The sequence below is a fragment of the Bos taurus genome, chromosome 20, assembly GCF_002263795.3.
Source record: "Bos taurus isolate L1 Dominette 01449 registration number 42190680 breed Hereford chromosome 20, ARS-UCD2.0, whole genome shotgun sequence".
NCBI classification, from domain to species: Eukaryota; Metazoa; Chordata; class Mammalia; order Artiodactyla; family Bovidae; genus Bos; species Bos taurus.
In genome coordinates this window covers 10375667-10390295 of record NC_037347.1, presented here as the reverse complement: position 1 = coordinate 10390295, position 14629 = coordinate 10375667, and the positions used below count along the sequence as shown (strand labels likewise).

Here is a 14629-nt window from a genome sequence, read left to right as displayed (position 1 = left end):
GATCTGGGGCTCTCAAAGAAGAGGTAAGTTTCTGGAATTCTCAAGGAGGACGAAAGGACAAACGTTTTTTTTCTACATTCCTTAGTAAGGACTATATAACAACAATGTCTCTGGCTTGAGGACAGTTACTTCTTCCTGAAAACCTTGTGGCTAATCCTGTTACCTTAAAATGTAAATTATGGGAGGGGTCTAGTAAGATCTTTACAACCTTGAGACATTCTTTTGATTTATTGTAATAACTAATTAAAAAAGCATATAACTCCCTTGCTTAGACTAGGAAGGGGGGCTCTCTGTCCCCCTTCCGATGTCTGTGTCAGAAGCTTTCTCTGTCCTTTTTATACTTTAATAACACTCTGCTACACAAAAGCTTGAGTGATCAAGCCTGGTCCCTGGTCCCGAAGCTAAATCTTCCTCACAGATCACAAATCAGTCATCATTCACCATAAGCTATCAATTTCTAGTGTGTATGTTCTCGCTTTTGCTCCATCATAAAGTCAAAACATCCTAAGCTGAACCATTTTAAGTTGGGTACCATCTGTATATGCTTTTGTACATTTTGAATTCTATACAGAGTGCAAGTATTACTTCTTTTTTTTAAGAAATAAAAATGGAAAATTGATGCTTTATCTTTAACCTGTGTTTTATTTTAAGAGATCATCTTGATTTTCTTCTGTAATAAACTTTTACAGTTTAACTCTCAATCCTTAATAGTATTATTCATTATATTTGAGTTTAGCTTTCTCATAGAGGAAAAAACCCAAACATAAACCTTTATAACCACCTCCTAGTCTAACAGCACAATTTCAATAAGAAAGTTTTATTGATAATTGAATAATTTATGTGACATCAGCAGAGAGATGTCAAGAGTGATTGTGCAGTGGCCATTCTTGTTAAGAACTGTGATCTTTGACCCAATGCTCAATCCATTTCAGTATCTGATTGATATTATCCTCTAGATCTTCTGGTTTATTGCTCGGCAGTTGATGCACTATTTCTTCCTTGTAGGATGCTAAGGCTTCTTCATGAAGAACTTGAAAAATTTCACACTGAATATTATCTTTTAGTTTCTTCTCATTATAACCCCTAGAAGGCAAAGAGGAGATAATCTGAATGGCATTAACTAGAGTTTTAGGAACAAATTAGAAATTGGACACTTCAGAATCTATATACTTTTTGAACACATGAAGAATCACACAAAAATACTTCTTAGTTTCTTTACCTAGAAATAATAGGTTGGCATTCCTCCCCCTACAATCTGTCAGCCATTCAATTAGCAAACATCTACTTACCTCAAGCCAGATGCCCAGCTATGAGATTAAGCAGTCTATAGTTATGGTTCTAAATTTTAAAAGTTAGAGGAATTAAGATATAGACAGATAAAACAAATAAATGGCATATAATAAAATGCACATGATAAAGAATATCATATACTAATTGGGTACTAGATCACACAGATGTATCTGTAGTTTACCAGTTCCAAAGACACTGAAAAAATTAACTTGTATAATCTTTAGGAAGATGTAAATTAGCCAGCTAGTTAGTGAAATGAGTAAGGAAAATTCAGACTCAAATTAATTCAATTTTGTAACAATCAAAATTAGATTGAACTACTCAAAAGGTGATTAACTTTATGGAAAGATAGCCCACAGAATGGGAGAAAGTTTTTGCAAATCTTATATCTGATAAGGGACTTATATCTAAAATACATAAAGAAATCTTACAACTTTATAAAAAAGGCCAAATAATCCAATTAAAAATTGGGCAAAAGGTCTAAATAGATATTTTCCCAAAAGATACACAAATGGCCCATAAGCACATGAAAATGCACTCAGTATCATTAGCCATCAAGGAAAAGCAAATGAAAAGTACATTGTGATACTACTTCATATCCACTAGGATGGCTACAATCAAAAAGATAATAACAAGGATGTGAAAATACTGGAGGCTTCATACACTACTCTTTGGAATGTAAAGTGGTGCAGTCACTATGGAAAATGTCTGACAGTTTCTCAAAAGTTATACATAGCTATTTAACATGGGACCCAGAAATCCTATTCCTAGAGAAACTTCAATACCCAAGATAAATGAATGAATGCATAATGTTCACAGAAAAACACATGCATGAATGTTCATAGCAGCATTATTCATAACTGCCAAAAAGTTGAAACAACCCAAATGTCTATAATCTGATAAACAGATAAATAAAATATGGTATATCCATATAATGGAATATTATTTGGCAATGAAAAGAAGTACCAGTACATGCTACATCACAGATGAACCTTGAAAACATTATGCTAAATAAAAGAAGCCAGACACAAAAGATCACATTTTATATGATTTCATTTATATAAAAAGTCCTAAATAGGCAAATCCAGAGATAGAAAGTAAATTACTGGTTGCCTGGGACTGGGGACTAAGGGGAGATGGGCAGTGACTGCTAATGGGTATGGGTTTTTTTAAGGGGGGGGGGGGTGAACATTTTTAAAAATTGGTTATAATAATGGATATACAACTCTGTGAATACACTGAAAACCACTGAAGTGTATGCTTCAAATGGGCTGTACAATTCATATGGTATGTGAATTTATTTCAATAAGGTTTTTTTCTTTAAATAGGTGATTACTCATTAAAAAAAATAGGTGATTAATTTTTTCAATGGCTAAAAACAAGACTGCTTTTCTCATACTTTAATCTTTATTTACATAAAATTTTAATTTTTAATAAAAATGTTAAATGGTTTTTGAGAAAAGGCATATGTACCATATTGTCTCTATTACTTCTCTGTTCAAATATTTTTTAATGGCTTTTTCTGCCTCAAGAAAGATGATGAAAGCTTCAGGTATTATTCCCACCTAACTTTCCCTGTATATTTCATACTATACTTTTTTGTGCAAGGATTGACTTCCCTTGTAGCTCAGATGGTAAAGAATCTGCCTGCAATGTGGGAGACTCAGGTTTGATCCCTGGGTTGGGAAGATCCCCTGGAGAAGGAAATGTCAACCCCCTCCTGTCTTCTTCTCTGGAGAATTTCATGGACAGAGGGAGCCTGGCAGGCTACAGTCCATGAGGTTGCAAAGAGTGTGACTCACACACACACACAGACACACAATTCAATGGTGTTTAGTCAGAGTTGACTATGATCACTGAGAACACAAATTCTGAACCTGACCTTAGTTAGGAAAACTTCTGGAATTTTCCTTCCAGAAACTTCTTTCTAAATTCCTTTAAAATTCCCCCTTTGCCACAGCTTGAATCAAAAGACAGTGGGGAAATGTTTTCCATAAAACTTTGCTTTTTTGGTTATTCTAGATTAAGCCTGATGCTCTCTTGGAAAGGATGAACTCAAATATGTTGTGAAATGTTAATTTATCTTGTTAGTTTTTCGTAAGTTTTCTCATTTCTGATGTGAGGATGATTTAAGTGGGTAATTTTCATTCCATAGCAAAGAATATGCTATTGTCTTGGCTGTTTTCCTAGACAAGCTTTACATTAGGGAAAAAGCATGACTAAATAGTTGCTATATAGTACATTTTACTGAATCAGACTGTCAGTTAGGTCAGAATCTACTGCTTGTTTTTACAAATGCATCTTTTTCTCTTAGGTTCAGAATGTTGGTACTATACAGACTTGGTTTATAATGAGAACAAAATATAAAGCAGTCACATTTTCAAATAGAACCTTTTTGATGTTAGTAGTTGCCAACTTCAGGAATCTGAAAGAAGTTTATATAATACTTTAAGAATGTAAAAAAAAAAAAAAAGAATGTAATGTTTTTCCTTTCTTACCTATTTTCAAGTCTTTTGTACAAAATACTGTTATCTGTTTTCAGGACAAATACTATATGAAACCAGCGTTCAGGGAAGAAATCACAACCATGGTAATCAACAATAACTCCACCTTCACTCATTTGGTTTTCTAGCTCATCAACTACCTGTAAGAAAGGGAAAAAATAAAGATGAATACTCTTTTAAAAACTGAGGTCAAAAAAAAAATAATAATAAAATAAATAAGCTAAAAAAAATGATCACCTCAGTATTCAATCAATTAAAAAAAAAAACCTAAGGTCAACTTTCCTATTAAATTTTTAAAATGTATACTTTAAAAAATTGTACTTACTCTATCTTCATCTAAAATGGGACAGTCATACTCTTCATCATAGCCATCATATAACTGCCCTAAAAGAGATTTACATTGGAGTATTAAAGTAGTCTTTTCTTGGTAACTTTCAGTAATTTTCTATTACTTTTTTAGAGATAAGAGAGGGCACTAATACACAGTGTCACATGGACACCAAATATAATGAGCAATGCTGATAAGTTAGAATTTTGTCTAAAAGGAAATTTGGGTAACAGTGTATCTGCAACCGCTTTAGCTATTGATGGTTTCAAAACTGAAACCATCAACAGAGAACCAACTTCAGTATTTGTGGTCCTAAACACTCACATACATTAACAGCAGATTAAGTTCCAAACTTATTAGGCCAAGGATATGAAACTTATTAAAAGCAACAACTGGCGCTTGATTCCACGAATGAACCCTTTGTCACCGAGGTCACATTCACGGGGTTTGGGGAAGGAAAGTCAGTATACACATGCTCCTGAACGTCTAGATTTCCAGCATCCCCAAAAGCCAAGGGTTAAATTTCAGAAGGTAGAACAAGAATGATGGGGGCAGGCATAAAGAAGGCAAATTTAAATCTAACATAAAAACTTTCCAGTAAATTCGTTCTCTTTCAAATGAAGTGTGTCGTAAGGAGGCGAGATATACCAATCCCACCCTCACCCTGAACCCCTGGGAGGCATGTCCTCACGAGGCAGACTTAGATCATCCTTTTAGCCATCTCAAAACGCATGCTATAGTCTTCTCCCTCTTCCCCCTAACAATGTGGCACAGGTTGAAATGAGCTTAAAATGGACATAAGTTCTGAAGTGACAGAAGGGTAGTCCCTGAGGGTTAGTGGAAGGCAGAGGCAATTTTAACTGTCTTGCCTGGAAATCGGCCTGTGGACCGATTCTGAGCACATGAACCACTTCTCTAGCATCCTAGTGTGACCTCGGACTTCCTGGGTTACTGTTCAGCTACCAGAAACTTTACCTGCTAAAAAGTTAAACTGTCTTGGTGTGGGGAAAACTGGTTAACTATATAGAAAATAATCTAAACCCTTACTTTACACCACAAGTTCTAGGTGGATTAAAAAGTTAATTACTACATTCCAAAGATAACTAATGGAAAACTAAACTTTACAAAGGAATGATTCATTTGAGTTTGTGAAAAAAATAACTGATTCAAATAAATAAAATGTTAAATCTCTTGAAGAATTTTTTTTTTTAATAGCAGGGAGAAATATTTATACTAGGACAAAGGACTGAAATGTAGATTATATAAATATCTCAAAAACAGTAACCTAATAATAAGAAAACAATTCACACATAATGGAAAAGATAATTAATAAACAATACATGAAAAAAATGTTGGACTTTCCCAGCTACTAAAGAGATGCAAATTTAAATGAGCCTTTTTATAACTGTTATATTATGTATTTAGTAAATTGACTCTGAAAATGTGTAATTATTTTTTAGAGTCAACAGTGCATTTTAGTATACATCTTAGATTCATACAATTCAAATATGCTTTTAAAGCTTAAGTTCAATACAAGATAAAAATGTATATATAGCAGCGGTTCTCAGGCAGAGAATTTAGGAGACTGGAGCAAGCTTTTTCCCTAGCACATTGTGAATAGTATGTTATGAGCCATGCCAGTGGAATGTTCCCTTCTGACCTAAATGCCTTTTTTTATTGGATTTTATTACAGTGAACAGCTTTAGAAGGTATAATATTGCTAGTAGAAAAGACGACTTAAAATAAGTTAATAACCTGTATTTTCTTGAAGTCTTTAAGAGCTAAATGAGCCCCTTTTCTCCTAATAGAGCTCCAAGATCATCTAATGAAAATAATATTGTCCATAAACTATCTGGAGCATCATCAGCCTAAGAACCACTGTTCATGGTTATTCAGTGTCTTCTGGCCTCACAGGAAGAGGTAATGGTATGATGGATTTCTCACTGTCCTTGGATCGTGCTTTCCTCATATTGTAAAGAGTCCTCATCCAGCTCCCCATTGCGCGCTGAATAAATAGTACTCCTGACTATTGTGTCCATGCTGTAGCCTAGCCGCTTGTACATGTTGACAGCAACTGGGTTAGACACTCTTACAAACAGATCAACTAAAAATCCACCCGTTCTTTCTGAAACCTCCTCTAATAACTCCATAAGTTTAGCAGCCAAACCATGGCACCAAAATTCCAGGGCAACGACAGAGCTATGACGTGCCCATGCCATTCTTCCCTTGCCACTGAGCCTTCTGCTTTGCCCATGGTATAACCCATTAACTCTCCACCAGGGGCCTCTGCAATGAAGAAGTACTCCAGCCAGTGGGCGAGGTACTCTAAGTAAAAAGGAATCCCATAAGTTTCTCTAAGTGGATCCAAGTTAAATGTTGTTGAAGCAAAACAGGTCGTCACACGGCTGCACCCACGGGAACCGGATTACCGCAATACCACAACCGCCCTGGAAATCTGTAATTTTTTCAAGAAAAATGTCCTGTCCAGAGATTTCTTTGACCTCTGAATTTCTAACCAGAAAAAAGTATAAAAGATGCTTTAAAATACTCAACAACAGTGAATTAGTTAAATCTTGTTTACTAACTGGCTGAAGTATGTAATTAAACTTAAGTAAATTAGGTTGTTAAATTTCTCCATTATTTTTACATTACTTTCCATATATACATATGTGTGTGTATATATATATATCACAATGCCACAAAATGAAGAATACCTACCGCTGATTTTGTACTATGTGGGAATCTGGAGTAGATAAATGTTCCTTCATATTTTAAGTCCAGACTAGTATATGTTGTCTAAAATACAACTTTTAATATATGTTGTCTAAAATACAACTATAGCAGTATTAACTTTATTATTAAAAGTCTTTATATATTGCAATGCTGAAATGCAGGATTTCTTAAAATCATGTTAATACCTTTTAATAAAAGTGTAATTCAAGCTTTCAAACATTCATTTCAAAAAACATTTATCTAACACCATGTCCAGTAATTACAGAGGAAATGAAGATATAATAGTGAACAAATTGAACACCAAGACCAACTTAGTCCTTCCCTTCAACAGTTTACAGTAACATGAGAGATGATAGACAAGTAACCTGGAAATTGTAATATTTAATGCTGTGGATCATGGTGCTTTGAGCAATAAGATGGGCATCTTTTAGGTGAAGAACATAAGCAGGATATTTGGGGAAGCTTCCTGGAGGAGGTAACTTCTAAGTAGAAACTTGAAGCTAAGGAAAAAAAGGTAGGTAAGATGATCCTTCGTTCCCAGGTGGCTCAATGTGTAAAGAATCAGCCTGCCAATGCAGGAGACTCAGGAGACACAGGTTCAATCCCTGGGTTGGGAAGATCACTTGGAGTAGGAAACGGCAACTAGTATTCTAGTATCTAGTATTCTTGCCTGGAAAATCCTATGGACAGAGGATCCTGGTGGGCTCCAGTCCGCAGGGTCACAAAAGAGTCAGACACGACTCAGCAACTAAACAACAATGAGATACTGAGATTCAGCACTAATGGTCTTGAGGATGGTTCAGTGGTACCAGGGACACAGCATCAGTGGTCTTATGAATGGAATAGGGGTTTCAAACGGATTTTTTAAACTATCAAGATTAGAAGCCAAGTGCATCTGGCTAGCATGTGAATGCATTTGTATGTGTGGTGGGACAGGAATCAGGAGTGGACAAGCAGTCAGGGAGGACCACAGAGCACCTAAACATTCATTTGGAAATGTCCAGGACTATCCAGATGGTTACATCTAGTAGATGTCTATAAATTGGGCTAAGTTTTAATTATTAATCTAAGAGTCACCAGCAAAAATAACTGACCAGTCTGAGTCAATGAGATCACTAGACGGAAAGGCAGGATTACAAGATCACAGAGGAAAAGACATATATGGTGGGAAAGCAAGAATCAGATGAAAGCGTTGGGATAGCAGTGCTGGTGAGAGGACAAGGAATAAGTTAGTTTCAAAGTCTTCTAGTGGTAGGTTATTAAAGTGAGGGGAAAAATGAGATACACAAAGGTTAGAGTGGGGATGGCAAGCTTTTTCTATAAAGGGCCAGACAGTAAATATTTCAGAATTTACACCCTACTCTTTAGCTAGTGGCTCCTACAAAACCAGGAGCAGCCTGCCAATCCTTGAGTTAGAAACACACCAAGATTTTAAGTGTTGTGGGCCAGATATTTGAAATGCATCTAATGTCTAGATCCATGAGCATGCTGGGGTTAGGGACAGGGGCTGAAGATTGATAAACTAGTGGCAGAACAATTAAGGATGCTGATAACAAGTGTAATTAAATGACTGCACATGGGACAGGACAGTGAGGAATGCAGGCTGAATGAAGAGGGATAAGGAAAGCAGTCTTGGTCCCTCCACAGTCAGGACTCTCTCTAGTTTTATTAAGCTTAAATCCCCACCTAATTTTTCCCGCTTTAGTTCTAAGCAACATAGATGGTCTCTTACAAATAATACAGAAATTTAACATGATTACCAGGATGGCAATAAACTCCATTTAGGCACATTCATTTAAAACCAGTTTTGTTTTGGTCTCATGACTTACAGCAGGTTTCTAAACCTGAAATACTACTGACATTTTGAGCTTGGCCACTTGCTCCTTGGAAGAAAAGCTGTGACCAACCTAGACAGCCCATTAAAAAGCAGAGACATTACTTTGCCAACAAAGGTCCATCTAGTCAAAGCTCTGATTTTCCAGTATTCATATACAGATGTGAGAGTTGGACTATAAAGAAAGCTAAGCGCCGAAGAATTGATGCTTTTGAAGTGTGGTGTTGGAGAAGACTCTTGGAGAGTCCCTTGGACTGCAAGGAGATCCAACCAGTCAATCCTAAAGGAAATCAGTCCTGAATATTCATTGGAAGGACGGATGCTGAAGCTGAAACTCCAACACTTTGGCCACCTGATGCAAAGAACTGACTCACTGGAAAAGACCCTGATGCTGGGAAAGATTGAAGGCGGGGGAAGGGAACGAGAGAAGTTGAGATGGTTGGATGGTATCACAGACTCAATGGACAAGAGTTTGAGTAAGCTTCCAGAGTTGGTGATGGACAGGGAAGCCTGGGGTGCTGCAGTCCATGGGGTCGCAAAGAATCGGACACGACGAGTGACTGAACTGAATTCATTATGAAGACAGAGGACTGTCCTGTGAATTTCAGGATGTTCAGCAGAATCCTTGGCATCGACCCATTAGAGATCAGAAGAAAACCTCCCACTCCAGTTGTGACAAGCAAAAATGTCTCGGAATATCCCCCGAAGGACAAAATCACCCCATTGAGAAACAGTGCTTTGTAGAAGACTGAGTGGTTTCCCTTAAAACATATTACCATTTGGGAAAAAATGAGGCAGCTGAATGTCTCAGACTATCTCCTAGTTAGATTTTCAGGTATATTCAAATGGCATCTGTGGGGGCAAAAAATCTGATACATTTTGAAAAATCTAATAAAGCACATCATCTAACATGTTAAGTCAGACCAGAATCCTTTATCTGGCATAATAGGAGGAAAAATGCCCCATTTATAAGGAAGATTCCATCTCATTAAATAACTCATCAATAAAATACAAACAGAATGGTCAAGACCATGCACCATCAAGGCACACAACTAAAATGGTTTGTGTGTAAAGCAGACTCAAGAGGAGAGTGTCTTACTGTGGATTATCCTTGGTTCTGGTGTTACTGTTGCTCTCAATGCTATTCATGACAGATTATTTCATTAAGTTTAGGAACATAAAATTGAGTGGGTGAGAACTGGAAGACATGACTGAAATTGACTACTGTATGTAACTCTGAGAGGAGGAAATGGCAACCCACTCCAGTCTTCATGCTGGACAGAAGAGCCACCATGGACAAAAGAGACTGGCGGGCTACAGTCTACTGGGTCACAAAAGAGTCAGACATGACTTAGCGACAAGCACACGGGTGACTCTGAAATAGTAAAGTTGCACAGGCAAAGGAACAAACCAGATTTCATATGGGTATAAAATGCAGAATGACAAGCTATACACAGTAGCAAATAAAGACCTAAGTTTTATCAACTATAATTTGAACACCAAACCTGGATTAAAAATATAAGCATGATACTAGCTTATAGTATCAAGAATATGATGAGCAAAGATACATAACTGACCTGCAAAAAGGGAAGCTGGGAAAAAACTTAAAATTTTTAAGTAGTGAGATACTGAGACACACACCAAGGATCCTTAAATATTAGCAAAGGAATAGAAAAATAGGACCTAAGAAAAACCCTGGCAATTGAAAAAGGTAAATCTAAATGGATAAGTGTTTGTCACTCAGTCGTGTCTGACTTTTTGCAACTCTATGGACTGAAGCCGGGCAGACTCCTCTGTCCATGGCATTCTCCAGACAAAAACACTGGAGTGGGTAGCCATTCCCTTCTCCAGGGGATCTTCCCGACCCAGAGATCAAACCCAGGTCTCCTGCACTGCAGGCAGATTCTTTACCATCTGAGCTGCCAGGGAAGCCCAAATGGATAAGGTTCACTATAAATAAAAATCCTGACCAAGTGGTCTCTCTAAAAAGCAGACATGGTTATACTTCAGCAATCTGAAAGAACAGCCCCTAAGAGTGACTCAACACCAGAGATCATACTATGATCTAAACATGTGAAAACACTAGAAGTGACTCTAATGGTTAAGGAGTAGACTGCAGCAACTTCAAGTTTTTCCAACTGCTATTTCTGTTGGTGATGAGGTGGAAAACTGCAATTATAAAAAAAAAACAACTAAGAACATAATTGCCAAAGTACCAACAATTAAATGCACAAATTGCAACTTTATTTTTTACACTTAAAGGCTGACGAGAAACCATTACTAATCCTATTAAAGAAAATCTAACACAACAGCTCAATCGAAAAGTATGGTAAGCATATTTACTCATTAAATACTATTTTTTCTAGAACACAACATGGAAACATCTAGCATGCATGTTTAATCTCAGTACAACAGAGTCAAAACCAAGTATACATGTTACATGCATCAAGGCTAGATTACAAATTATCATAGTCATCGTCGTCGTCATCATCGTCATCATCATCATCGTGCTTTCTTTTCAATGCATTTGATGCTTCATTGGCAGTATTTTGTGATGAGACCATGTTAGTGGTAATAAGAATATTTTTGGACCCAATTAATGATGGATTAATTAGAACATTCTGAACTGCTGATGTTGCAGGAATTGAAGCTTTTACAGCTGGGGACTGTGAAGTGGGCATCTGTACTGTGAACCTTTGCCCTGTGAGGGACACTGGAGTCCCTACTTTAGTTGAAACAGACATGGCTGGTGGGGTTGGTGTGCCAAGCGTGGGAGTACTTGGTCTGCTAGTAACTGAACCAACACTTAACCGTGGAACTGTTATTCTTCCTGCAGAAGCAGATGCCTTTTTTTGTAAAGACTTAAGTCTATAATTTGGAGCAGTCAAGCAATACCTATCAGGTGGCAATCTAGGACCTGAGTAAGGCTTGATCAATGGCAAAGGGGTTTGATTTCTTTGCCTTGCAATATCTAATAAAAAATCTCTTGGTGGAGGAGAGGTAAAAGACTGGTCAGCACGACACTGGATTGCCAATCGCACATCATCTGCATCGACAGTAGCTTTCTTAGCATGACTTGAATAAATTTTTGCATCATCTAGAATTGTGGTCACATATCGGAAGGCAAACTCCAACATCTGATTTATAACTCTTGGTTCATATTCTGTAATCCCCATATCCTTCAGGATTTGTGCCATCATCTGTGCATCTTTCGGCATGCTCTTGGGAGAAGCCATCTTGCCAGACTCCATGATATCCGGTGATCAAACTTTAGATCATTTGAAAAAAATATGTACATTAGATCAAATGTGAAATAGTTACTTTAGTAGCAACTGTCAGGAACTTAAAAATTTTTAAATACAAGTTTTTAAAAATAGAAATTAAAAAATGTTACATCTTTTCAATTTTAATGAGGCACATTTAAGGTTCCCTTTACTTAAATTTATCGAGTTTCTACCCATTAGAGAACATAAAAAGATGAAGACACAAATAATGGAAGTGATCAAAGACTGGGAAAAACCAGGGTAAAATAGGTAAAAACATATACTTTAAAAACATGTGCAGATGCTTGCAGGCATGCATCTATCAAACTAATCTAAGACCGTAGTACAGCCATATCCTACTGCCTGACTTCAAAATTCTGTCCTTCCAGTAAGCTCACAGACTATCTTTCTCTCTATACATATATGCTTAGCACAACTCAAAATACTCTTCCTCATATTCAAACAGTCCTATCTTCATGGAAGCTGTTCCAGTTATTACTGTCCACAAAAACTGCTAGCCAATTGCAGAGGGGACGCAGCAGTCAAAATAACCAGGACACAGCATGAGACAATATGTTCTATTTCTATGTCCCCAACAGAGCATAAATTCCTTCATGGAAAATTTTCTCTTCTTTCTCACAAATAAATACAGTGCTAATACTTCATTATTTATCTCTCACTTTTTAAATAAACAAACCTAACACCAAAGTGTCCCTTACCTTCTCGAGCTAAATCACCCACATTAATGTATTTCAGTCCTGATCTTGATGCAAGTTCTTTGCCTAATGTAGTTTTTCCAACCCCTGGTGTACCTGTAAGACAAGCCACAGAAAAATACTGTTCATGAAATACTCATTAGACTTTAGCCACTGATCTGCCCTTAAGGTTCTCAACAACTGAAATGAAGAGTTTCCTAATTAGCAATCCTATATGAACACACACCATAACCTAATGAACTACCCAAAGCCTGCTGGATATCAGAATTTCACCCAGTGTATCTGATTTTACCAGAGCAAGTGGGGCTTGGGAGAATCTGATGCCAATCACAGACTGTTTGCCATCATGGAAATTCCCAGAATTAGCCACCTCAAATAAACTGCCACCATTTATTTGTTTTAATGTGTATACATATATACACATTGCGTGCATATATATCAATATATATACATACACTTCCTTCTCCTACATAAATGGCAATACTATACATTGTTCTTCACCTTCCCTTTTTCATATTGCTTCAAGATAATCATACTCTAATTTTCAGCTGTTCAGATTTAATGCCGCCAAAATTATAAAATCTGGTCATTAAAGATAAAAGGAATAAATTCAGGTCAACCTATAAGGAAAATAACATTTTACCTCCAGTCCACTATAATACACCAAGTTTGAATCCTAAACTCACCATGTTTTCAATAAAATGTTCATTTATATTTTTGACGATATGGTTTAATATTAAAAAATTAAGATACTGTCTGACACAAATAAATAAGATGTTGTAAAACATTCCTCTTAAAGAGCAGGCTAAATGTTAATTTGTTGACGTTAATCTGCTGCTCTCAGAAACAGTCAAGACTTATGTGCTGCTAGTATGCTTGTTTTGTTGAAAGATACAACTGCTTTGTTTCCACAAAGAGCGCCTCAATTTTGTATTGCCAACAGCATCTACACCCATTAGATTTTGACATGAATGTCCCGTGATGCTATTACCTACTACAATTTAACAGTAAAACATTTTCAGAGTTAAACAAATTAGAAATAATATTCTTGAAGTCACTATGCGGCATTTTAGGGCCCCTCATATATAACAGGCGCCTTGAGCATGGATCCAAAGACCCAGAAGAAACCCCACAATCATCCCGGGAATCTTACAGCACCTCTGGACGAGAAACGACCAGAGATCTCAGTCGATGCCTTTTGTTCTTAAAATTTAAAAAGCCCCTGAAGCAACCTCCGCCAAGCGTTTATGACAAATGAATCATCCACAGCACAAACATCCGACTCCTTTCACCTGACTCTCAGATACAAAGGAAAAATGAGAGGCAGCTCAAGAAGCCTCAAGACCTAATAATGGCATCCATCATTAACAGATCTACTAAGGGTCAGATACTGCTTTATGCTATTTAGCTAACAACCCAAAGACAACCCTACCCAAGTAAAGCAACAGCCATTTTACAAACAAAAACGTGATTAAGAAAGATTAGGCAGCTTGCCAGAAAAGTGAGCTGGATCTATCTACCTCTCTCCGCCTCACAGAGAAGGCCACCTCTCGCCAACAGAATTAACGTTCGTCGTCCCCTCCCCCCGCCTCCCGCAAAACCGCCGCGAGGGCCGGGTCGACGCCCTGACGACAACCCCGCCACGGGACCCTCGCCGAACCTCCCCACAGAACACTAAAGGAACCCTTCGGGCCAGGCCCCAGAGCACTCGGCGTCCCAGGCCAGCCGAGCCCCCTCGACAGCACCCCACCGCGCGCCCTGACCGGTGAGCAGTATGTTCGGAAGCAACATGGTCCTCGCCGCGCTGGCTCCGCACGCCTCTGCACACGCGCTCTACACACTCCTGGGAGGGGCCGGCAGGGGCGGGCAACGGCAAGCGCCAGCGGCCCGGGGTACTCGAGGCCTGGAGGGGCACTCGAGACCCACCTCCGTCGCCTCGTCACCCACAGTTGGTTACCCAG

At 37.8% G+C, this 14629-nt stretch overlaps 2 protein-coding genes and 1 pseudogene across 2 annotated transcripts; all 3 read right to left on the bottom strand.

Annotated features, from left to right (window-relative positions):
* Positions 1-619: 619 nt before the first annotated feature.
* On the bottom strand, positions 620-14490 carry AK6 (adenylate kinase 6). Its single transcript, NM_001105608.2, has 5 exons — positions 14432-14490; positions 12672-12764; positions 4120-4178; positions 3789-3934; positions 620-1083 (listed from the first exon to the last, which is right to left on the bottom strand). The coding sequence occupies exons 1-5, from the start codon at positions 14457-14459 to the stop codon at positions 891-893; spliced, it is 519 nt and encodes a 172-aa protein (NP_001099078.1). The 5' UTR covers positions 14460-14490; the 3' UTR covers positions 620-890.
* Positions 4185-6746, bottom strand: LOC101902475 (N-alpha-acetyltransferase 20-like; annotated as a pseudogene).
* TAF9 (TATA-box binding protein associated factor 9) lies at positions 10903-14431 on the bottom strand. The gene is made up of 3 exons (NM_001075975.1): positions 14189-14431; positions 12672-12764; positions 10903-11957 (listed from the first exon to the last, which is right to left on the bottom strand). Exon 3 carries the CDS (start codon positions 11938-11940, stop codon positions 11146-11148), a length of 795 nt encoding a protein of 264 aa, NP_001069443.1. The 5' UTR covers positions 11941-11957; positions 12672-12764; positions 14189-14431; the 3' UTR covers positions 10903-11145.
* Positions 14491-14629: the final 139 nt, after the last annotated feature.

Excerpts from the sequence above, each read along its gene's own strand:
- AK6 (NM_001105608.2), bottom strand. The coding sequence starts at position 14,459 with ATGTTGCTTCCGAACATACTGCTCACCG. Across the intron at positions 3,935-4,119 it reads CCATTTTAGATGAAGATAGA|GTAGTTGATGAGCTAGAAAA; the intron begins GTAAGTACAATT and ends CCTTTCTTACAG. Across the intron at positions 1,084-3,788 it reads TACAAAAGACTTGAAAATAG|GGGTTATAATGAGAAGAAAC; the intron begins GTAAGAAAGGAA and ends TTTGCCTTCTAG.
- TAF9 (NM_001075975.1), bottom strand. The coding sequence starts at position 11,940 with ATGGAGTCTGGCAAGATGGCTTCTCCCAAGAGCATGCCGAAAGATGCA.